Here is a 25240-nt window from a genome sequence, read left to right on the forward strand (position 1 = left end):
GTCACCCCTCTGCTAAATGTATTTGCCACAAAGCATTGTCACTCTTATCTGCAATATCTTCGATAGGCTTTGCACTGTTCTCACTCTGGTACGCTTGTATAATCTCGCCATCTTTGCAAGGATCCTTTCCTTGACAGAAGAACAGTGCTAGCAATTGAATATTTCAGAACCAGATCTCATCAATCTACCAGAATCTGACCGCTTTGTTGTAGAAGGTCGCCCTATTCTTTTCACAGGCAGACAAACAGACAGTGGTGAAAAGATAACCCCCATCCACCTTCATTGGAGGAGGTAATAAATGAGGTGGGTGGGCCTCAAAACCCAATCAGAATCTCTTGCAATAGTTTTGGTTGTTCGCTGCTGGCGCCTCCTGCTGGACACGGGGACACCTGTTTCAATCGGATTCAACTCAACAACGGATTGATCCAGGGTCAGACACCTGGGAGGGGCGCTCCACTTCCAACCGAATTACCTGTCCTTCATCCTACAACATCCAGCCTCCAATAAAGGTCTCCCACCCATATATTTCTTTAGAATGCAGAACATGACCATGGGCAGCATCATTTACCAGGGGCGCAGCTAAGCCGCTGATGCAGTGCCCCCTTTACAGCTCGCAGACACTTCTCGAAGGACACCATGGGATCTTTAACGTCCACCAACTAATACCGACAGATGGGAGTCCAGGATGTCAGTTTATACCTGGTTCGGGATTCGAACCCAGGCTCCAAGGCTCGACGAGTCTTATCTCCAAATATTTTATGGGATCGGATGTATTATTGCTGATACGGGATCTATCTGCTGACAGTTTACAGTACATTCTTCTCTACCTTGCATACTTCCAGCAGGTAAGCCTATATAATGTAAGTAATTCCTCTAGTTGTGAGTTGGCTCGAGAATCACAAGGTCATTTCTCAACACCGTGAACGATAATATAACAATCATCTGTGTTGTTGTGAAAATGGCATCAGATAAGCTGTTGCCAAGAGCACAAGCCCAATTGTTATTGTAGGAACTTGAAAGTTCATTTCCCACGTGTGTTTGACGTTGGAACTAATATTACAACATGAGTACGTGTGCATGACAAAAGGGAAGGGACTTCGTTCTTATGGCAATGTCACGTCGATGTATACACTGTTGCAGACATCTTGGGGGCGCAGACATTCTTATATAAAACTTGTCTCGAACGGTTTAAAACTACAGGGACTGGCAGGTAATTAAGCCGTCTGTTCCAACTATTTGTTCGAGGTATTATTGTAAGGTTTGGCAGCCATTTTGACACAATGGTGCATACAGGTATAGCGCATTTACCTGTGGGTTGGCTATCCAAGGGCGTTGGATTCCCAGTCTTAATATTACATTAGCATTACACCATGGACAGCATTACACCATGGACAGCATTACACCATGGACAGCATTACACCATGGACCACTACCCAAAAGGGGCGGGGTGAAGTGGTCACGTGGACTTGCAAATGATGACGTCAACAGCTGTTTTCACACAGCGCTGTTTCTGTCCTGAGGCTTCAAAGTCAAATGAAAAACTGTGAATGTAAATATTTATATGCAAAGCTTTTAAAATCCAAGATATTTGATGGAAGCTGCGTGCAAGACGTTGAGAGGGGAGGGATATGGTAAAGGGGAGAGAGCTGTGGAGCAAAAGGACAAGAAAGAAAGGTTGTTTCCATAAAGCCCTTCCTTCCTTCCATTATTCTCGGAATGAAAAATATTTGTGCACCCAGAGCCATCAGGCATCCATCATTCGGGCGCCGCCAAGCTGAGAATGAGGCGACACAATGAGGAAGTTTTTATGACGTCACGCATGTCCTCCTTCCAACCTCGTGTCACGTAATGTTCTCCGCATGGTCACGCACAGCGCTACGTTTCGTCGGGTTATGAAGTCGCCTGTCGGAAACCTCCCGAACAGTCTCCATCACCTTCTGCCGTCGTTAATATGGTAACCTTAGTGTATTTGTCTTCATCTCACTGTTTACATGGAAAATCTGATGATGATCATGATCTATGGTGATTGTTAATACAGAATGTGGATACACCGTGCTCATAACACTATGGTTGTTGAGTCCTATATATATACCACGATTAGTAAAGTGTGTAATTAATTATTATACTTGTAATTATTGTTCACCTGTTAATGCACCGGGCTGATTGATGCACCTTTTGTATCCCACTGATAGGCCACATCTGGATTCTGACCCGAATCAAAATCTAATTGGCTTGTTCTTGTCACTTAACCAACTCTTCCACCAAGTTTTGTCATAATTCGTCCATAACTTTTTGAGATATCATATTATGCTGTATATTAGTTTTAGCCCTATCGCTCACTCAATGAAGAATCGTTTAAAAAAATTTCTCATCCGGATCCAGATTAGAATCTTCACCAAAGTTGAATCGATTCTTCTTTGTCACACACTCAACATACTCACCAAATTTTGTCCGAATCCGTCCATAACCTTTTGAGATATTATGCTATATATCGTTTTTAGCCCTGTCATTCAATGGTGAAGAATCGCTTTAAAAATCCTTCATCCGGATCGGATTCGAATCTTCACCAAAGTTGAATTGATTATTCCTTGTCACACACCCAACATACTCACCAAGTTTTGTCAGAATCCAATCCGTCCATAACTTTTTGAGATATCATGCTATATATTGTTGTGGTTCTGTCGCCGGCCTTCTCCCCTTATCAAGGGGGGATTACTCCCCTTGTCTTTACTGGCCTGGTGCAAACCGAGACCTGCAACTTCTCTTCCGGACAGCGCGAAATAGGGTTCCGGGACCAAATTCTCACTCGTACCTAAGTACTCGCGCTGCCCTGGATGCGAGGAAACAAGCCTCGCATGAACCACGTGAGGTTGGAATACACCGAGCGGTTTGCGTACACGTGATCCGCGCAGTTATAATTAATGGAACCCGATTGGAGCGATCTTATTCGTGCCGTGCTTAGTCAATTGGAGAAATCACGGGAACGATCGAATTCAGAAGAAAGGAAGAACAAATAGGTTTAATAATTATTACCACACGTATTTACAGTTCAGGACGAAGAGACACAGGGAAATCCTTATACAGTCTTACTCTTAATTCCCAAAGATAACGGGCCCGTCTGACACACTCACACGGGGATTGCAGATGGGCAGGATGATGTTCAGGCCAAACGCGCCGGCTTGGTCGTACAGGAACGGCCCCGTCCGGCTCTCCTCGGTCACAGCACGTCCCGCAATGATGGCAAGCAGGCGAAGACAAGGCCACGTTGCGTGTCTCTCGAGCACAGGCTCGAGATATCGGGGCGAACGGCAGGGAGGGTTTTTATAGAAAAGAGCGGTTACGCAGCTTCGTTCACTCGCTTGGCTGGAGGGTGCGCAAGTTATAAACGCCCTGGCTGCGCCCACGTATCTTTAGCGATAGTAAAGTTCGTACAGTGCGAGTGATGCAAGTCCTCTTCCTGCGCGTCCTCTCTCTCCTCTGCCAGTCCTCTTCCCCTGGCAAGTCCTGTTCAAGTCCTTCACAATGCGCTTATCCTCTGCAAGTCCTGTTCAAGCCCTGGCAAGTCCTGTTGAGGGCTTTGCGCATCGGGTTATATAGCCCCGCCCCGCGAGCCTTCTGGAACTCACCAGACTCTTCTCACCACGCCCTCTGACGCCACCACCTCTGAGCCCTGATTGGCGGCTCATGCTTACTGTCATCGCCTCTGCCGCTCCCGACCTCAACGCCGACCCCACCCTTTTAGGCCTACCTCGTGTTAGCTCGACTAATGAACAACCAATGCTTAACAAACTGGATTGCGCCCACAGAGGTGGAATGGTTTGCAGAAGTAGGACGTATTCTCCTGTCTTTACACAATGCAGGATTAACACTGGAAGGGGCCTACCCTCACATATACTAAGACATAACTATACTACAAAGGAGGCTACATGTTGCTTGTGTGACTATCTATGGGGGGCAACCTTTAACCTTTGTTGAGCTCACTTTACACATCTCAAAACCGTAGCAATATCGTTTTTTGCCCGATCATTCAATGAGGAAGAATCACTTTAAAAACTCTGAGATCCAGATCCGAATCTTCTCCAAAATCTAGTAAATTTAATCCTTGTTAGTTAGGGAATTTTAGCAAATTGTATTGACCATCTGTGAAAAAATTGCTTACCAAAAAATTTCTTCACTAACGTATTCATCTAGGTGTCTACTAACACCTATCAATTAGTGCAAACCCAAATCCTTGTGGAAAATTCTGGGGAGCCAATCAAAGTTCGGGTGCTCAGAGGGCCTGCGCGAAAAAATCGGAAAATTAACTTTTGCCAATATTGACTTGTGGGATGTCTAACTAGGAGTTTTTTGGGGTGCTGAATTGATTCCAACCATTATTTTTGAGAAAAAAACACTCCATGATCATATAAAATGTATTTTATTGACATTTTTAACAGAACTGTGCTCAATGGAAATGTTGCTTCTTCAGCTTTTACAACCTTATTCATCAAACTCCCCAGTATCTTCCTCACTCCTCTTGTCATCCAGCTGGTTTATGTTCAGGCAAGAGTTACCATGACAGATGCCGCAAGCAGAAATACACTTGACTCCTTGCTTTTTACAGCAGCACCTGAGTGAGCTGCAGTCCCCCGCACAGTTGCAGCTGGAAAACGTCAGGAGGTAGTCTGGTGCAATGGGGTCTGTAGAAGGGACTGGTGCATATCCTTGCTCAGTGAGTTGCCATCCATAGTCCCGGGCATCCAACGATGGACTTTGCAGCATCAGCCAGTCTCTAGTCTGGAGGTAAGCTCGGAGAGAGTGCTGTGCTGCAGCTCCTGTTGTCGTGGGGAGTTTCTCAGGTTTTATGCTCCCAGTAGCAGCTCGCTTGCTGAAGATGTCGAATCTCAAGTCTTCCAAGTCTTTGGAGGATTTCCCATGGAACATGAGCTTGAAAAGATCACAGCCTGCTTTAATGATATCACCTTTCTCAGCTCGGATGTCCATAAACACGTCCATTGCCCTCTCTGCTTCATCAGTCTTGCAGAGCTTGCTTAGCAAAGTTGGTTTGCTAAACTCAAAAATTGCAGACACTGTATCGCAGCCAGAGAAGCTGTGCAAGAAGATGAGATACCTCCGGTATATCTCTGGGAGGGCCTCCCGGATCTTTCCGACATCGTAAGATGTTTCTTTGGCTGTCGTGAGGAAGATCGGGTGGTCTGCAACATGATGAATCAGCATAACCAGGACGTCTGTGTCCTCAGCCCTCACCTCGACAGGGGACTCTCTTGCCTCATCTAGAGCTGCGCGGACGATGGAGGTGTCGGCATCATCGGAGCATTGCTGTACACTGATTCCATTCCTACTAAATGTCTCAGCAAGGAGCAGAACGAGCTGGGCTTTGTTTTTCTTGTTATCGAGGAATTTTTCTCTTGCAATTATGATTTTGAGATCCAGACGAATCTGAATGTCACAGCATGCATTCTTTGTTCGTCTCAAGTGGTCATGGTCCTTGGTGGAGCTGCCATATCCGTCAAAGACCACCGTTATCCGGAGGCGATGGCTCCCCATGGAGCCAGATGGCTCCCCATGGACTTCACAAACCGGAGGTACCTCTCGGCAACATCCTTCCAAGTAAGGTTAGCCTCCCACTTGACATTGTGCAGGAGCCACCCACCATCAACCACAAGGCTTGTGCAGGGGGGTTGTTCGACAAGTGCCACACATGCCTTCAGGGACCTTGCTAGGGCAGCCTTGTCTGGCTTTCGCAACTTTTGATTTTTGTCAAACAGAGGCATCGGTTTTGGCGTCAACTCAAAGCGCAGAGCTTCTTTGGTCTTGACTTCACGCTCACTGATGACAATGAGGCGGTTGAATAGCTTCAGTGAGTCAATGACCAGCTTCTCGCCATTGACTTTGGGTCCAGATCTGAGGCTTGCAAGTGATTTGACCTTGTGTTTGGTTACCATTGCATCCACAACAGTTTTCCCATCCATCTTAGCCTGTATGGCTCTGCCAACTTCTTCTGCTTGATCAGCGTTGACTTGGTCTTCGGGAGTGCTGCTGAACCCAGTTGAGAAGGACACCAGAGTCTTCTTGTGCCGTGTGGCATCGAAAGGGTTGACTTCCTCCAACCACCCAACTATGGTGTTGACAGCATCGTTATCGCTCTTCATTTGGGCTCTTTTAACGTCGGTGTGGACAGGTACCCCACATTTGACCATGCTTCTTTCTAGCTCTTGGTGAATGATCGAGAAGTGGTTCAGAGTCTGAACCCAAGACTTATGAGAAGACTCATTCCGAAAGCGGCCTCTGTTTAGACCACCGGAGGATTTTGCCTCACGCATGAGTGTGGTTTCTATCGTGATGTCGGTCCATGTGCCTGACCATTCATGGTCTGAGAACCTGACTACATGGTTGCCGTACAAAGTGAACTTGGATAGAGTTTCCTGGAACATGGGACTCCCCTGTCGCTGATGCATCAGCTGTACATACACACCACACCACAACACTACACCGCGTTGGCAGCAACCCATTGCGGCAGCAACACACACACCTTCCCGCCACCGCGTCTAGACACACACTGGCAAGTGAACTGGGCGCATGTGGGGGAGTGGTACAGCGGGGGACGGGGGAGGGCAGCATGTGGGGGAGTGGGGGACGGGTGAGGGCAGCATGTGGGGGGAGTGGGGCAGCGTTGTATGCTGGTTTCAGCACAATTTGAACAATCTGAATCAATTGAGCCAAATTACCACAAAACACAGTCTGAGATATCTAAAAATGTATCATATCAATATTTTACGGCCAGGGATTCATTTTTTCTCAAATCTAATGGTTGGAATCAATTCAGCACCCCAAAAAACCCCTCGTAGTTAGGGAATTTTAGCAAATTGTATTGACCATCTGTGAAAAAATTGCTTACCAAAAAATTTCTTCACTAACGTATTCATCTAGGTGTCTACTAACACCTATCAATTAGTGCAAACCCAAATCCTTGTGGAAAATTCTGGGGAGCCAATTAAAGTTCGGGTGCTCAGAGGGCCTGCACGAAAAAATCGGAAAATTAACTTTTGCCAATATTGACTTGTGGGATGTCTAACTAGGGGTTTTCTGGGGTGCTGAATTGATTCCAACCATTAGATTTGAGGAAAAATGAATCCCTGGCCGTAAAATATTGATATGATACATTTTTAGATATCTCAGACTGTGTTTTGCGGTAATTTGGCTCAATTGATTCAGATTGTTCAAATTGTGCTGAAACCAGCATACAACGCTGCCCCACTCCCCCCACATGCTGCCCTCACCCGTCCCCCACTGCCCCACATGCTGCCCTCCCCCGTTCCCCGCTGTACCACTCCCCCACATGCGCCCAGTTCACTTGCCAGTGTGTGTCTAGACGCGGTGGCGGGAAGGTGTGTGTGTTGCTGCCGCTATGGGTTGCTGCCAACGCGGTGTAGTGTTGTGGTGCTGCGACATACCTTGATAAATGAACAAATAGTGAAGACACAAGTTTTGCACATGGTTTGTGACTTACCTTCTTAGTTTTAACTGATAATAATGTGTATTGTTTAGTCAAAATTTCATGTCCTGTCTGTTGTTTACAAAAAAATGCAATGCAAAATGCGGGTCTCCAGAACAGGCAGAAGAGCAAGAGGAGAATAGTGATGAGATGGATGAGGGTTTTGCCGTCTTCGTTCCAGAAGAAAGCACAGTTCAGCAATGTGTTGGTGATGATATAGATCTGAACATTGTGTCACTAAACAGGAACACAGCATTCCATGCTATGGGCGTCATCTTAGTGACATCTCCGGCCCCTGCAAAGAGACAAGAAGAGCTTCTTGCAACTATTCCAAGAAGGCAGATAACTGTTGAGGAGAAGGCAGCAACCCTCAAAGCAGCAGAGGTGAAGATTCTATCCTTTGTTCCAAAAAAGAAAGTAGGATTGGCAGACGTTAAGTTTGTTCTTGTTGCAGATCTTCATGTAGACCCTCCAGCCTTGCAGCCAGGGGACATCGCTTGGATGGCAGGATGGGCTATCAAGAATCTCAACCCCACATTCGAACATGCCAACTGGAATGGTTTCATGAAGTCATTATACAGACCTGAATGCAAGGAGAAGTCCCTCATTGAGTTTCTTCCAATCATCGAGGGTGACCCTAACGAGTACAGCACTATCTACACCACGCTAATGGAATGCCTACGGCGCTGTCCGTCTCCTGCCCTCATAACATTCGACCTGCCTATATGGTTGAAAGCAATGCAGATAGTCCTCCAGTCTGAATTGCCCATCATCACAAGACTAGGTGGGTTTCACCTCCTGAAAAGCTTCCTAGGGTCCATCGGGATGGTCATGGCTGACTCTGGGTTGCAAGAGGTCATACAGCTAGTTTATCCAGGCAGCACCACAGCAGAACACATCCTCTCAGGCGGGGCTTATGCCAAGGCCATTCGGTTTCACCTTCTTGCATCTGCAGGAATTGCCAAGTTCGTGCTGAGAGGTGTCTTCAGTGAGCAGGAGTACGAAGACATGGAGGACTTCATCAGGACTGCAAAAGATGAGACAACAGGTAATCAAAATTCCGCTAATCTAACATCTGCACCAAGGATAGTCACTGTCTTCGAGGAGAGGATGGCAGAGAGATTGAAGATTTTAGCTGAAGGAGGAAGGACACCAGCACTCTGGGTCTGGTACTATGGCAGAATCGACCTCATCAAGGTATTCATCAGGAGTGAGCGTGTCCCAGACCACACAGGTCATCTCAGCTGCATCATTGGAATGCTCAATACCTTCGCAGCAGCGGGCCACCATCAGTACACAAAGGGAGCAAGGCTGTATGTACAGCTGATGCATCAGCGACAGGGGAGTCCCATGTTCCAGGAAACTCTATCCAAGTTCACTTTGTACGGCAACCATGTAGTCAGGTTCTCAGACCATGAATGGTCAGGCACATGGACCGACATCACGATAGAAACCACACTCATGCGTGAGGCAAAATCCTCCGGTGGTCTAAACAGAGGCCGCTTTCGGAATGAGTCTTCTCATAAGTCTTGGGTTCAGACTCTGAACCACTTCTTGTTCATTCACCAAGAGCTAGAAAGAAGCATGGTCAAATGTGGGGTACCTGTCCACACCGACGTTAAAAGAGCCCAAATGAAGAGCGATAACGATGCTGTCAACACCATAGTTGGGTGGTTGGAGGAAGTCAACCCTTTCGATGCCACACGGGACAAGAAGACTCTGGTGTCCTTCTCAACTGGGTTCAGCAGCACTCCCGAAGACCAAGTCAACGCTGATCAAGCAGAAGAAGTTGGCAGAGCCATACAGGCTAAGATGGATGGGAAAACTGTTGTGGATGCAATGGTAACCAAACACAAGGTCAAATCACTTGCAAGCCTCAGATCTGGACCCAAAGTCAATGGCGAGAAGCTGGTCATTGACTCACTGAAGCTATTCAACCGCCTCATTGTCATCAGTGAGCATGAAGCCAAGACCAAAGAAGCTCTGCGCTTTGAGTTGACGCCAAAACCGATGTCTCTGTTTGACAAAAATCAAAAGTTGCGAAAGCCAGACAAGGCTGCCCTAGCAAAGAGAAAAGTTCCTCGATAACAAGAAAAACAAAGCCCAGCTCGTTCTGCTCCTTGCTGAGACATGTAGTTGGAATGGAATCAGTGTACAGCAATGCTCCGATGATGCCGACACCTCCATCGTCCGCGCAGCTCTAGATGAGGCAAGAGAGTCCCCTGTCGAGGTGAGGGCTGAGGACACAGACGTCCTGGTTATGCTGATTCATCATGTTGCAGACCATCCGATCTTCCTCACGACAGCCAAAGAAACATCTTACGATGTCGGAAAGATCCGGGAGGCCCTCCCAGAGATATACCGGAGGTATCTCATCTTCTTGCACAGCTTCTCTGGCTGCGATACAGTGTCTGCAATTTTTGGGTTTAGCAAACCAACTTTGCTAAGCAAGCTCTGCAAGACTGATGAAGCAGAGAGGGCAATGGACGTGTTTATGGACATCCGAGCTGAGAAAGGTGATATCATTAAAGCAGGCTGTGATCTTTTCAAGCTCATGTTCCATGGGAAATCCTCCAAAGACTTGGAAGACTTGAGATTCGACATCTTCAGCAAGCGAGCTGCTACTGGGAGCATAAAACCTGAGAAACTCCCCCCGACAACAGGAGCTGCAGCACAGCACTCTCTCCGAGCTTACCTCCAGACTAGAGACTGGCTGATGCTGCAAAGTCCATCGTTGGATGCCCGGGACTATGGATGGCAACTCACTGAGCAAGGATATGCACCAGTCCCTTCTACAGACCCCATTGCACCAGACTACCTCCTGACGTTTGCCAGCTGCAACTGTGCGGGGGACTGCAGCTCACTCAGGTGCTCCTGTAAAAAGCAAGGAGTCAAGTGTATTTCTGCTTGCGGCATCTGTCATGGTAACTCTTGCCTGAACATAAACCAGCTGGATGACAAGAGGAGTGAGGAAGATACTGGGGAGTTTGATGAATAAGGTTGTAAAAGCTGACGAAGCAACATTTCCATTGAGCACAGTTCTGTTTAAAATGTCAATAAAATACATTTTATATGATCATGGAGTGTTTTTTTCTCAAAAATAATGGTTGGAATCAATTCAGCACCCCAAAAAACCCCTAGTTAGACATCCCACAAGTCAATATTGGCAAAAGTTAATTTTCCGATTTTTTCGCGCAGGCCCTCTGAGCACCCGAACTTTGATTGGCTCCCCAGAATTTTCCACAAGGATTTGGGTTTGCACTAATTGATAGGTGTTAGTAGACACCTAGATGAATACGTTAGTGAAGAAATTTTTTGGTAAGCAATTTTTTCACAGATGGTCAATACAATTTGCTAAAATTCCCTAACTATGTGGCATACAAAACATCTCCCCCAAATTTCGTCCGAATCCACCCATAACTTTTTGAGATATCATGCTACATATCATTTTTAGCCCTATCATTCAATGAGGAAGAATCACTGAAAAGATTCTGAGATCCAGGTCCGAATGTTCACCAAAATCTAATCATTTCATCCTTGTCACATACAAAACCTCTCCACCAAGTTTCGTCCAAATCCGTCTATAACTTTTTGAGATATCATGCTACATATCATTTTTAGCCCTTTCATCCAATGAGGAAGAATCACTGAAAAGATTCTGAGATCCAGGTCTGAATCTTCTCCAAAATCTAATCATTTCATCCTTGTCACATACAAAACCTCTCCACCAAGTTTCGTCCAAATCCGTCTATAACTTTTTAACATATTCTGTTCACAAACAAATAGACAGAGGTGAAAACATAACCTCCACGAGGTAATGGTCCAAGACCATGTAGCAGTTGAACCGTCGTCACTACTCTTAGGCAATAGTGTCACATAAGTTGTTTGGTGGTTTTTTTTTATCCTTGCTGGTAAATATTGCTTGTCATATTTTTATTGTTTTATTTTACAAAGCTATTTACTTATACATTTTATTTTACAAAGCTATTTATTACAAGAATTGAACAGATTTACTTAAACCGTAGCCTATAACTTTTTTTGAAATTATCGAACAATCCAATGAGGTTGGTGGAGTGGCCGTCCAAGATCATTGCAAGACTGTATAAAGCAATAGAAGCAGCACAAATGCGTAAAGCTGAGCTTAGGGAAAGGTGGGACTATGAAAAGGTGAAGATGTAGGTGTGGAACAAGCAGGATGGTGAGTTCATATTGAGCAAAAGCGATAATTTCGAGGATAATCATGTGAGACTGCACATTGACATGACAGAGATCTGGGGGTGCTAGATGTATCAGTTTTCTGGTGTTCCAGTGATGACAGAAAAAGAGATGAAGTTATTAGCTGAGTAAGGCAGATTTGGGAACAAATGTTTCAGTTCATTCCTAACTGTGGGGGAAGACGTGGAAATCAAATAATATACAAAGTGGTTGTTCATCTTATCTATATACACCATAGGCGTAGCGATGGCAGGGCGGACGGGGCGACCGCCCCATATACGAACATGGATGGAGCTGGAAATGGCACCCTTAAAACACATTTTCATGTTCCATTTGATTGTACAGTATATAAATTACAATACTACGGACTCGTGATAGCTGGAAATGAAATAATATACAAAGTGGTTGTTCAGCTAATCTATATACCCATAAGCGCAGTGATGGCAGGGCGGACGGGGCGACCGCCCCATATATGAACATGGATGGAGCTGAAAATGACACCCTCAAAACACATTTTCATGCTCCATTTGATTGTACAGTATATAAATTACAATACTACAGACTCGTGATAGCACGAGACACGTAACTTTCAGAACCATGTTATACATTTTTAACTCTGTGGTACGTATCAATGTTTTATCGATGTTTACAAACTCTTTCCATCCAGTTTATCAATTTTTGTGATTACTAATCATCTCCACACAGTAAATAAATCCGTATTAGTAATTATGGGCCTGCTGGCTGCATAAACCTCTTATCTTATTTAATTGTTTTGTCAATCTTCCAGCAGACCAGGTTATGCATTCTGTAATACTGAGATTGGAGATCACCCATAGACCCAAGGGATGGAGGGTTATAACTGTTGGACAGATATTTCGTAATGACGTGATTGCGTGTCGATCAGATCCAGTGTAAAGTTAGTTGTTCGTTATTTTAAATCCTTGCCCCTCTCTCTTTTCCTTTTGACGGCTTTGATTGGAATCCCCACTTTATTATCATTTCGTTCTCTTTATAGGAGGAAAAAAAAATTTCATGCAAGTAAGAAAAATTACTTATTTGCTCAAATACATTAAATTTAGACTCAAAGGAATACATTATATTTCCTCGTTTTCCTCATTACATTTTTTTTTTTTTTTTTTTTTTTTTTGTATACAGAGTCGAGGCTCATGAAAGAGCTAACATTTATCAAACAAACAAATCAAACAAACAAAGCAAACGAAGTATATAAAAAGGGGAGCGGTCGACAAGATGGGGAGAGAAGGGGAGGAAGCACACCAGCACAACATTTGAGAGCAGGGACATCAAGAGATGTGTGGGAGGGAGAGGGCCTGGGGGGAGGCAGGATAGGTATAAAACGCAAGGACACCAAGGACTTCCAGGAAAGAAGTCAAAAGTCACCTCAAAAAAGTGGATTTGGGGTGAAATTAGCGGGGGTAGAAAAGATCAAGGTTTTGGATTGGGGAAGATGAAGATTCAATTGGGAAGATGAAGATTGGGAAGAAGAAGATGAAGATGAAGATGAAGATTGAAGATTTGGGGAAGATGAAGATGAAGAAGAGGGGAAGATTGGGGAAGATGATGGGGATTTGAATGCATTATTCAAGTTCGTTCAGAATTGGAGTATGTATGTATTTAAAAGAGCTATATATCATGAACTAACGACCATGTATTGAGGTACCATATTTAAAAATACATTCGACATTTTGTAAAATTTGCTTTACCTCATCTGAAAAAGAAATGTCTGTAGAATGTCTAATAAATAAAGAAGATATAAGCATACCTGACACTAGGCCGAGGCTTCAGACGTTGGCATGCTCAGGAGGCTGCACCTTCGAACAAACTGTTCAAACCCATCACTTTTGACGAGCTTTTTACTAGTTCTTAATCGTTTAGGACATTTGGTACACTGAAGAGATGAACTGTGCCAAATTTGAAGTACGCTGCTCTTCTGCTTCAAAATTTATGATGAAAAATCCATAAGAATGTATTTTCTGGAGATAAACACTTTTAGAGTTTTGCTCACAATTTATGAGCATTTATAGCATGTGCTATGGTCGGAGTCATATGCACTTCCAAAATAAACATATTCCTCATCATGATTTTGTTTGTGCACAATTTGGCAATGCACTGTACACAAATTGGTGATGCACTGTACACAAATTGGTGATGCACTGTACACAATTTCCCCATAGATATAGCACATGTACTGTATGCATTGTTGTTGTGAGCTGTGCACATGCTATAAATAGCCCAAAGGTAGGCGTTGAACTGTTCTATTTGCAGGTCGCGGTATCAGCTTCAGATTGGGAGGGAAAGAAATGTAACTTTTTGCTCAAATTGGTGTAAAAATGGCAATGTTTTGAAGCATTGTATACCGTTGCCATGGTAACCAAATAAATCCAAATGTACATATACGCTGTATATTAATTTTTTTTAGTACTTCAACATTTTTTTGGGTTTTTTTAAATGTTGAATTGTGAATCTACACACTCTGAATGGTAATTTAGTACTAAACATGAAAATTAGATTTTTTTTATTGCGAATAAGTCACTTGTCACCTTAATTTTATCTCTCTTTCACGTTAGAGTTTTCTTAATCCTTGCTCGCATGTACACACAAGATATGCCATGATGTATGTATGACCCATGATGGTTGACGTATAATGAGGACACGCGTCTGAAGGGAAAAAAGTGAAGAAGGCGCCGGCACTAAAGGGGTAAACAGTGGTGAGAGGCCTCAGCGAGTGTGTTTGAGGTGGCAGGATGGTCTCAAACTCCTCACACTCACCTCTGAGCTCCCAATCAAGCTACATCCAAACGATCCTGTGAAAGTGTCCTGTGACCCGAACTGAATCACTGTAAACGCATACCCAGTGCATGCGCAAAGGCGTTATTTAGCATTCATACATCGTTTAGAAAGTCGTGTATGTCTCCAAATTCTCCAAGTTATACAAGCAATGGTAAAGATTAGTCCTGAATGAAATATTCCCATCATTCAGGCGAGTTAAGAAAATACAAACGCACTTCTCATGAACTCTCAAATTTTTAACAAAGCAAATGTGGTTCAAAGTAACATGTGAACTCAGATTTCTATTCTTTTTAAAATTATAATGAACTAGCAGGAGTACCTGGCGTTGCCAGAAGGTGAGGAGGGAGGCAGGAGAGGAAGGGGTTTGAGGAAGGGAGTGGGGGAGGGGAGGGGCGGTGAGGGGAGAGGGAGGTGAAAGATATACTACATATACATCTTTTGGGGTAGGGGGCTTTGACAGGCCCCTCCTTCTTGGGGGGGGGGAGGGGGAAAGGCAAGGAAGAAAAATTTTCCCGTGCAAAGAGTGCTTTAACCTCAGTGTTTCCCAGGTGAAAAAGGAAATTGTAATATCCTCTGCCACCATCACCAGGTGGCGCTACACGGTACACATTTACATAGAGAATTTCGCCCCTCCCACGGCCCACCTGACACCCGCATGAGGCCACGGCCACATAGCCTATGTTGCCCCCCAGACAAAGTTGTATTTGTATTTGTACCCTGAGTAAAGTATATAAGCGTTTATAGCTGGAGTACCCGGCGGTAGTCAAGGGAAAAAGAAACATTAACATATTTGAAATGAGGGAAAATATAATGGTGTAGCGGCTACCGCTGGGTTTTCACAATCGCCTTGCACCTATCAAGGACGCGGAGCGATCACCATGCCGGGCTCGTCCAGGACGCCCGGGCAGGCCCGCGCTCAACTTGCCAGGCCTCGGTCGGGACGCTGGGCCACGCCCCCTCTCGCTTTTCCTGGGCAAACGCTCCGGGATAATATGTATATATATTGCTGCCCGATAAACGGGCTTTTGAGAGTGCCTGAGTGTTTGGTTTGATTAAAGCAACTCGGATGAATTCCAGCTTTTTGTCACGTCCATTCTTCCGATCGACGTGGGAGCCCAAGCTCCTTCATTGGTGACCTACCGACATGGACACGGCAGTCGCCCTTAAACTGCCTACCTTCTGGGAGGCTCACGCGGCGGTTTGGTTCGCACAGGCGGATTCCCTGTTCGCCCTGCGAGGCATCACGGCCGACGACACCCGCTTCCACCATGTGGTAGCAGCGCTCGGTTCGGCCACCGCGGCCCGCGCCCTGAGCCTCCTCGAGAGCCCGCCAGCTGCTGACAAATATGGCGCGATTAAGAAGCTTCTCCTCGACGCTTTCGCCCTCCCATCGGCGGAACGCGCACGGCGCCTGCTCGACCTGCCCGAGCTCGGCGACACGCGCCCTTCCGAGCGAATGGACTACATGCTTTCACTGCTCGGCGAGCACTCTCCGGCATTCCTGTTCCAGGAGCTGTTCCTCCGTCAGCTGCCTAACCCGGTACGCCTCGCCCTGGCAAGCACGACGATCACAGATCCCCGGGCCCTTGCCAGAGAAGCCGACAAGATCTCCGCCGCAGGACAGCGCATCGCAGCGGCGACATGGGACCCACCGCCGTCCGACGCAACACCCATGGCGCCCGAGCACCCGGCACGGTCGACGACCGAACTGCCGACGCAATTGGCGGCCGCTACACCGAGCCGACCACCTCCAGCACGACGACCGGGGCCTCCACCTGACCAAGCGTGGTGTTACTATCATGCCAGGTTCGGACAGAAGGTTCGGACATGCCGACCCCCGTGCACCTTCGGCAGGCCGGGAAACGGCCGGGCCGGCGTTCATTACCAGCCATGAGCGCCGGCCACACGGGCAACTTACTGTTCATCACGGATAAAGCGTCCGGACAGCGCTTCCTGTGCGACACCGGCGCCCAACTGAGCGTCATACCCGCCTCTGACCAGGACAGGCAATCCGCGGTTTGCAGCCCCTCCTTGGTTGCGGCCAACGGATCGACCATCCGCACCTTCGGCCCGCGCAACGTCACCCTCTGCTTCGGCGGCCAACGCTTTTCTTGGACGTTTGTAACCGCAAACGTGCCCATGGCTCTGCTAGGCGCCGACTTCCTCTGCGCACACGGCCTGCTGGTGGGTGTCCAACGGCGTCGTTTAATCAACGCCGAAACCTTCAGCTCCCTGGTATGCACATTGAGCAGCTCTGCGCCGACCGAGCTGGCATGCGCCGTCCCGGCGGCGAACGAGTTTGCTCGCCTGCTCACGGAGTTCCCGGCCCTCACGCGGCCGACGTTTTCGGCCGTCGCAGTACGGCATGGGATCGAGCACCACATACCAACCACGGGCCCGCCGGTCTACGCCAGGGCCCGCCGCCTCGACCCAGCCAAGCTCGCCGTGGCGAAGGCCGAATTCGACGCGTTGGAGCACCTCGGCATCGTGCGGCGCTCCGATAGCGTGTGGGCCTCGCCACTGCACATCGTGCCAAAGCCGGGGGGTGGATGGCGCCCGTGTGGCGACTACCGCCGTCTCAATGACGCTACCACCCCCGACAGGTACCCGATCCCGCATATCCAAGACTTCTCCGCCCGTCTGGCGGGAGGGGTCATTTTTTCGAAAATTGATCTCATACGGGGATATCACCAGGTACCTGTCAGGGCGGCCGACGTCCCTAAAACGGCAGTCATCACGCCGTTCGGCTTATTAGAATTCTTGCAGATGCCGTTTGGTCTCAAGAACACGGCTCAGGCGTTCCAGCGCTTGATGGACGGCGTGCTGCGTGACCTGCAGTTCCTTTTCGTTTACCTGGACGACATCCTCGTCGCCAGCACGTCCCGGGCCGAGCACCTCCTCCACCTCCGAACACTGTTCGGGCGCCTCAGCGAGCACAGCCTCATCGTCAACCCGGCCAAATGCCACTTCGGCACGACGGCCGTTGATTTTTTGGGCCACCACATCACCAAGAACGGGGCCGTGCCACTGCCAACCAAGGTCGAGGCCATCACCACGTTCCCGCGTCCACGCACCATAAAGGCCCTGCAGGAATTCCTGGGAATGGTGAATTTTTATCACCGCTTCGTGCCCCGCGCTGCTCAACTCATGCGGCCCCTCTACGAAGCCCTCCGGGGCAAGCCGGCCAAGCACGACATCGCCTGGTCCGCAGCAATGGATGCGGCCTTCCAAAGCTCAAAGCGGGCCCTCGCCGACGCAACACTGCTCGCTCACCCGGTGCTCAACGCTCCCATCGCCCTCACCACGGATGCCTCCGACTACGCGGTGGGCGCCGTACATGAGCAATGGGTGAACGGGGTTTGGCAGCCACTCGCTTTTTTCAGCCGGCAGCTCCGGCCGAACGAGCTCAAATACAGCACGTTTGACCGGGAGCTCCTCAGTCTACACCTGGCCGTCCGCCATTTCCGCCACCTCCTGGAGGGCCGACCTTTCACGGCGTTCGTCGACCACAAGCCGTTGGTTTACGCCATGGCCAAGGTCACGGAGCCGTGGCCGGCCCGCCAACAGCGCCACCTCTCCGCCGTGTCGGAGTTTACCACGGACATCTGGCACGTCGCCGGCAAAAACAACGCCGTGGCCGACTGTCTTTCCCGGGCCAGCGCGAACGCGGTCCACCTGGGCGTGGACTTTGCGCTTATGGCGGCGGACCAAACCACCGACACCACAGTGCAAGCCCTCCGGGCGGCGGACACGGGCCTCCGCCTGGCCGACATCCCCTTCGCGGACACTGTCCTGCTCTGCGACGTCTCCCAAGGCCAGCCTCGCCCCATCGTGCCCGTCACCTGGCAACGCCGCATCTTCGCCTCCCTCCACGGCCTTTCCCACCCGGGCCGGAAAGCTTCCCAGAAGCTGGTGTCGGCGCGATTCGTCTGGCACGGCCTTCGTCGGGACGTCCGCGATTGGACCAGCACCTGCATGGCCTGCCAACGGGCCAAGGTCCACCGACACACCCAGGCCCCGCTGGCACCTTTCACCGTGCCTGAACGACGTTTCGACCACGTCAACGTGGATCTGGTGGGCCCCCTCCCCCCGTCACGGGGGTTCACACACCTGCTCACCATGGTGGACAGGACCACCAGGTGGCCGGAGGCCGTTCCCCTCGTCTCCACCACCACCGCCGACGTGGCGCAGGCTTTCATCGCCACCTGGGTCGCCCGCTTCGGCGCACCGGCGGACATCTCGTCAGACCGCGGACCACAGTTCACCTCCGAGCTGTGGGGCGCGGTCGCCCGCAACCTGGGGGTCAAGCTCCACCGTACTACGGCCTACCACCCCCAAGCAAACGGGTTGTGCGAGCGATTCCACCGCTCCATGAAGGCCGCGCTCATGGCCGGCCTTCAAGACGGCGGTTGGGCCGACCGGCTGCCGTGGGCCCTTTTGGGCCTCCGCACGGCCCCCAAGGAGGACCTCCAGGCATCCACCGCCGAGCTTGTCTATGGCCAGGTGCTACGCGTCCCGGGCGAATTCGTGCCCGACGCTACCAGTCCCTGGTCCGCAGCTCACCAGCGCTCGGACCTCCAGGAGGCCGCCCGACGGTTTGCCCCCGTGCCATCATCCCACCACGGTGACCCCCAGTCCTACGTCCCCCCAGCACTTCGCACAGCGGAGTATGTTTTTGTGCGTCACGACGCACATCGGGGGCCACTCCGGCCGCCGTACGACGGGCCCTTCCGGGTGCTGCGACGGGACGACAAGTCGTTCGTCATCGACATCGGCGGCAGGTCGGACCGGATTGCGGTGGACCGCCTCAAGCCGGCGCACGTGGACGTCGACCACCCACCACGGGTGGCCCTTCCGCCGCGGCGAGGCCGCCCCCCGTCCACGGTGCCCCCCACTCGACCGCCCACCACCACACCGGACCCCCTCCCACGACCCACCAGGGGTCGCTTCGGCCGGGTCATCAGGACCCCCCTCAAATTGACCCTGCCGGTGCAAGTCGATTCTGGGGGGACATGTGTAGCGGCTACCGCTGGGTTTTCACAATCGCCTTGCACCTATCAAGGACGCGGAGCGATCACCATGCCGGGCTCGTCCAGGACGCCCGGGCAGGCCCGCGCTCAACTTGCCAGGCCTCGGTCGGGACGCCTGGGCAGGCTCGCCCTCAACTTGCCAGGCCGCAGCCAGGACGCTGGGCCACGCCCCCTCTCGCTTTTCCTGGGCAAACGCTCCGGGATAATATGTATATATATTGCTGCCCGATAAACGGGCTTTTGAGAGTGCCTGAGTGTTTGGTTTGATTAAAGCAACTCGGATGAATTCCAGCTTTTTGTCGCGTCCATTCTTCCGATCGACGTGGGAGCCCCAGCTCCTTCAATGGAAAAGTAATTACAACCAAATGAGAATCCGTCACAAATGTGAAATTGAAGGAACTGCGCTCCAACGCGAGTCGAAAGAATTGACGCGACCAAAGACGGAATTCGTCCGAGTTGCTTTATTGAAACAAAACAGCTCAGGTATTCTGACAAGCCCGTTTTTCGGGCAACAATATATATATACACATTTATGTCGGGAAGTTTGCCCGGCAAAAGCTATACCGGGCATGCCCGGGTATCAAGGGCGAGCCTTGGAAAGGCGAGTCTGGACCTGCCCGGGCGTGTTTGGCTGCAGCCTGGCAAGTCGAGGCTGGGCGTGCCCGGGCGCTCTGGGCGAGCACTGGAAAGGCGATAGCGGGCATGCCCGGACGCTCTGGGCGAGCCCTGGAAAGGCGATAGCGGGCATGCCCGGACGCTCTGGGCGAGCCCTGGAAAGGCGATAGCGGGCATGCCCGGACGCTCTGGGCGAGCCCTGGAAAGGCGATAGCGGGCATGCCCGGACGCTCTGGGCGAGCCCTGGAAAGGCGAGAGCGGGCATGCCCGGGAAAGACGAGACCGGGCGTGCCCGGGAGGTTCGGGCGTGCCCGGGAACAGTGAGTCCGGGCATGCCCGGGAGAGGCGCGTCTGGCCGTGTTCTGGCCGGTGCAAGGCGATTATGTACATCCAGCGGTAACCGCTACACACGCCCCTCCAGAATCGACCTGCACCGGCAGGGTCAATTTAAGGGGGGTCCGGATGACCCGGCCGAAGCGACCCCTGGAGGGTCGTGGGGAGGGGTCTGACGTGGTGGTGGGTGGTCGAGCGGGGGGAACTGTGGATGGGGGGCGGCCTCGCCGTGGAGGAAGGGCCAACCGTGGTGGTCGGTCGACGTCCATGTGCGCCGGTTTGAGGCGGTCCACAGAAATCCGGTCCGGCCGGCCGCCGAAGTCGACGATGAAAGACTTGTCGCCCCGTCGCAGGACCCGGAAGGGCCCGTCGTACGGCGGCCGGAGTGGCCCCCGGTGCGCGTCATGACGCACAAAGACGTACTCCGCTGTGCGAAGCGCCGGGGGGACGTAGGACTGGGGGCCACCGTGGCGGGACGTCGGCACAGGGGCAAATCGTCGGGCGGCCTCCTGGAGGTCCGAGCGCTGGCGAGCGGCGGACCAGGGAATGGTAGCGTCAGGCACGAATTCGCCCGGGACGCGGAGTGGCTGGCCGTAGACGAGCCCGGCGGCGGACGCCTGGAGGTCTTCCTTGGGGGCCGTGCGAAGGCCCAAAAGGACCCACGGCTGCCGGTCGGCCCAACCGTCGTCCTGAAGGCCGGCCATGAGTGCGGCCTTCATGGAGCGGTGAAACCGCTCGCACAACCCATTGGCTTGGGGGTGGTAGGCCGTGGTGCGGTGCAGCGTGACCCCCAACGAACGGGCGACCGCGCCCCAAAGCTCAGACGTTAACTGTGGGCCGCGGTCGGACGAGATGTCCGCTGGTGCGCCGAAGCGCGCGACCCAGGTGGCGATGAACGCCTGCGCCACGTCGACGGTGGTGGTGGAGGTGAGGGGCACGGCCTCCGGCCACCTGGTGGTCCTGTCCACCATGGTGAGCAGGTGGGTGAACCCCCGCGAGGGGGGGCAGGGGACCCACCAGGTCCACGTGGACGTGGTCGAAACGCCGTTCAGGCACGGCGAAAGGTGCCAGCGGGGCCTGGGTGTGGCGGTGGACCTTGGCTCGCTGGCAGGCCGTGCAGGCGTTGGCCCAGTCGCGGATGTTTCGTCGAAGGCCGTGCCAGACGAAACGCGCCGACACCAGCTTCTGAGAAGCTTTCCGGCCCGGGTGAGAAAGGCCGTGGATGGAGGCGAAGATGCGGCGCTGCCAGGAAACGGGCACGATGGGGCGAGGCTGGCCCTGGGAGACGTCGCAGAGCAGGACGGTGCCCGCGAAGGGGATGTCGGCCAGGCGGAGGCCCGTGTCCGCCATGCGGAGTGCCTGCACCGAGGCGTCGGTGGTCTGGTCGGCCGCCATGAGCGTGAAGTCCACGCCGAGGTGGACCGCGTTCGCGTTGGCCCGCGAAAGGCAGTCGGCCACGGCGTTGTCTTTGCCGGCGACGTGCTGGATGTCCGTGGTGAACTCCGACACGGCGGAGAGGTGGCGCTGCTGGCGGGCCGACCACGGCTCCGTGACCTTAGCCATTGCGTAGACCAACGGCTTGTGGTCGACGAAAGCCGTGAACGGGCGGCCCTCCAGGAGGTGTCGGAAATGGCGAACGGCCAGGAATAGCCCGAGCAGCTCACGGTCGAACGTGCTGTAGTTTAACTCGTTCGGCCGGAGTTGCCGGCTGAAAAAAGCGAGTGACTGCCAAACCCCGTCCACCCATTGCTCATGGACGGCGCCCACCGCGTAGTTGGAGGCGTCCGTAGTGAGGGCGATGGGCGCGTTGAGCACCGGGTGAGCCAGCAGCGTTGCGTCGGCGAGGGCCCGTTTGGCACTGGCGAAGGCCGCGTCCATGGCCGCGGACCAAACAATGTCATGCTTGGCCGGCTTGCCCCGGAGGGCCTCGTAAAGGGGCCGCATGAGCTGAGCAGCGCGGGGCACGAATCGGTGATAAAAATTCACCATGCCGAGGAACTCTTGGAGGGCCTTCATGGAACGGGGACGCGGGAACGTGGTGATGGCCTCGACCTTGGTCGGCAGCGGCACGGCCCCGGTCTTGGTGATGCGGTGGCCCAAAAAGTCAACGGTCGTCGCGCCGAAGTGGCATTTGACCGGGTTGACAATTAAGCCGTGCTCGCTGAGGCGACCGAACAGTGTTCGGAGGTGGAGGAGGTGCTCGGCGCGGGACGTGCTGGCAACGAGGATGTCGTCCAGATAGACGAAAAGAAACGGCAGGTCGCGCAGCACGCCGTCCATCAAGCGCTGGAACGCCTGGGCCGCGTTCTTGAGGCCAAACGGCATCCGCAAAAATTCGAACAGGCCGAACGGCGTGATGACGGCCGTCTTCGGGACGTCGGCCGCCCGGACAGGTACCTGGTGGTAGCCCCGTATCAGGTCAATTTTCGAAAAGATGACCCGTCCCGCCAAACGGGCGGAAAAGTCCTGAATATGCGGGATCGGGTACCTGTCGGGGGTGGTAGCGTCATTGAGATGGCGGTAGTCGCCACACGGGCGCCATCCACCCCCCGGCTTTGGCACGATGTGCAGTGGCGAGGCCCACGCGCTATCGGAGCGCCGCACGATGCCGAGGTGCTCCAACGCGTCGAATTCGGCCTTTGCCAGGGCGAGCTTGGCTGGGTCGAGGCGGCGGGCCCTGGCGTAGACCGGCGGGCCCGTAGTCGGTATGTGGTGCTCGATCCCGTGCCGCACCGCGACGGCCGAAAACGTCGGCCGCGTGAGGGCCGGGAATTCCACGAGCAGGCGAGCGAACTCGTTCGTTGCCGGGAGGGCGCACGCCAGTTCGGTCGGCGCAGAGCTGCTCATTGTGCACGCCAGGGAGCTGAAGGTCTCGGCGTGGACAAGGTGACGTCGTTTGACGTCGACCAGCAGCCCGTGCGCGCAGAGGAAGTCGGCGCCCAGCAAAGCCACGGGGACGCTGGCGGTAACAAAAGTCCATTGAAAGCGCTGGCTGCCGAAGCAGAGGGTGATGACGCGTGGGCCGAAAGTGCGTATGGCCGAGCCATTAGCAGCGACCAAAGAGGGGCCGCAAACTGCGTCCAGCCTGTTCTGCTCGGAGGCAGGTATGACGCTCAGTTGGGCGCCGGTGTCGCACAGGAAACGCCGTCCAGACGCTTTGTCCCGAATAAACAGCAAGTTGCCCGAGTGGCCGGCGCTCATGGCTGGGAATGAACGCCGGCCCGGCCGTTTCCCGACCTGCCGAAAGTGCACGGGGGCCGGCACGTCCGAGCCTTGTGTCCGAACCTGGCGTGGTAATAACACCACGCCCGGTCAGGTGGAGGCCCCGGCCGTCGTGTCGGAAGCGGGCGGTGCGGCGTGGCGGCCGCCAGTTGCACCGGCAGTTCGGCCTCCAACCGCGCAGGGCGCTCGGGCGTCGTGGGCGTTGTCTCGGACGGCGGCGGGCTCCAGGTAACCGCGCCGATGTGCTGGCCCGCCGAGGAGATCTTATCGGCTTCCCTGGCGAGGGCGCGGGAATCCGTGATCAACGTGCCAGCCAGGGCGAGGCGTACCGGGTTAGGCAGCTGACGGAGGAACAGCTCCCGGAACAGGAATGCCGGAGAGTGCTCGCCGAGCAACGAGAGCATATAGTCCATGCGCTCGGACGGGCGCGTGTCGCCGAGCTCGGGCAGGTCAAGCAGGCGCCGTGCGCGTGCTGCCGGTGAGAGGGCGAAAGCGCCGAGGAGGAGCGTCTTCAGCGCGTCGTATTTGTCAGCAGCCGGCGGGTGCTGGAGGAGGCTCAAGGCGCGGGCCGCGGTGGCGGAACCGAGCGCCGCCACAACATGGTGGAAGCGGGTGTCGTCCGCGATGATGCCTCGCAGGGCGAACTGGGAGTCCGCCTGGGCGAACCAAACAGCCACGTGAGCCTCCCAGAAGGTAGGCAGTTTAAGCGTCACTGCCGTATCCATGTCGGTAGGTCACCAATGAAGGAACTGCGCTCCAACGCGAGTCGAAAGAATTGACGCGACCAAAGACGGAATTCGTCCGAGTTGCTTTATTGAAACAAAACAGCTCAGGTATTCTGACAAGCCCGTTTTTCGGGCAACAATATATATACACATTTATGTCGGGAAGTTTGCCCGGCAAAAGCTATACCGGGCATGCCCGGGTATCAAGGGCGAGCCTTGGAAAGGCGAGTCTGGACCTGCCCGGGCGTGTTTGGCTGCGGCCTGGCAAGTCGAGGCTGGGCGTGCCCGGGCGCTCTGGGCGAGCACTGGAAAGGCGATAGCGGGCATGCCCGGACGCTCTGGGCGAGCCCTGGAAAGGCGATAGCGGGCATGCCCGGACGCTCTGGGCGAGCCCTGGAAAGGCGATAGCGGGCATGCCCGGACGCTCTGGGCGAGCCCTGGAAAGGCGATAGCGGGCATGCCCGGACGCTCTGGGCGAGCCCTGGAAAGGCGAGAGCGGGCATGCCCGGGAAAGACGAGACCGGGCGTGCCCGGGAGGTTTGGGCATGCCCGGGAACAGTGAGTCCGGGCATGCCCGGGAGAGGCGCGTCTGGCCGTGTTCTGGCCGGTGCAAGGCGATTATGTACATCCAGCGGTAACCGCTACAAAATGGTCATTTTACCTTTTTGTTGAACATATGCTGCTGAATGTGTCGTTCATCACGTTTCTGAGTTAAGTATGAGGACGTTCAGGAAGAAGAAGAAGCCTTACCCCCAACTTCGACCGCTTCCGGGATGGTTTGATTATTTGTGTTCAAA

General features: G+C 52.5%; 1 protein-coding gene across 1 annotated transcript in view; it reads left to right on the plus strand.

Annotated features, from left to right (window-relative positions):
• The first annotated feature begins 1714 nt into the window (after positions 1-1714).
• The window catches only part of LOC137431683 (von Willebrand factor), a 198760-nt gene continuing 175234 nt past the window's right edge, over positions 1715-25240 (plus strand). The window contains exon 1 of the mRNA XM_068123293.2: positions 1715-1954. Coding sequence (XP_067979394.2) covers positions 1952-1954 — 3 coding nt within the window. The 5' untranslated portion in view covers positions 1715-1951. The remainder of the gene's footprint in view (positions 1955-25240) is intronic.

Source organism: Myxine glutinosa, chromosome 7 (genome assembly GCF_964187855.1).
Source record: "Myxine glutinosa chromosome 7, kmMyxGlut1.1, whole genome shotgun sequence".
Lineage (NCBI taxonomy): Eukaryota > Metazoa > Chordata > Myxini > Myxiniformes > Myxinidae > Myxine > Myxine glutinosa.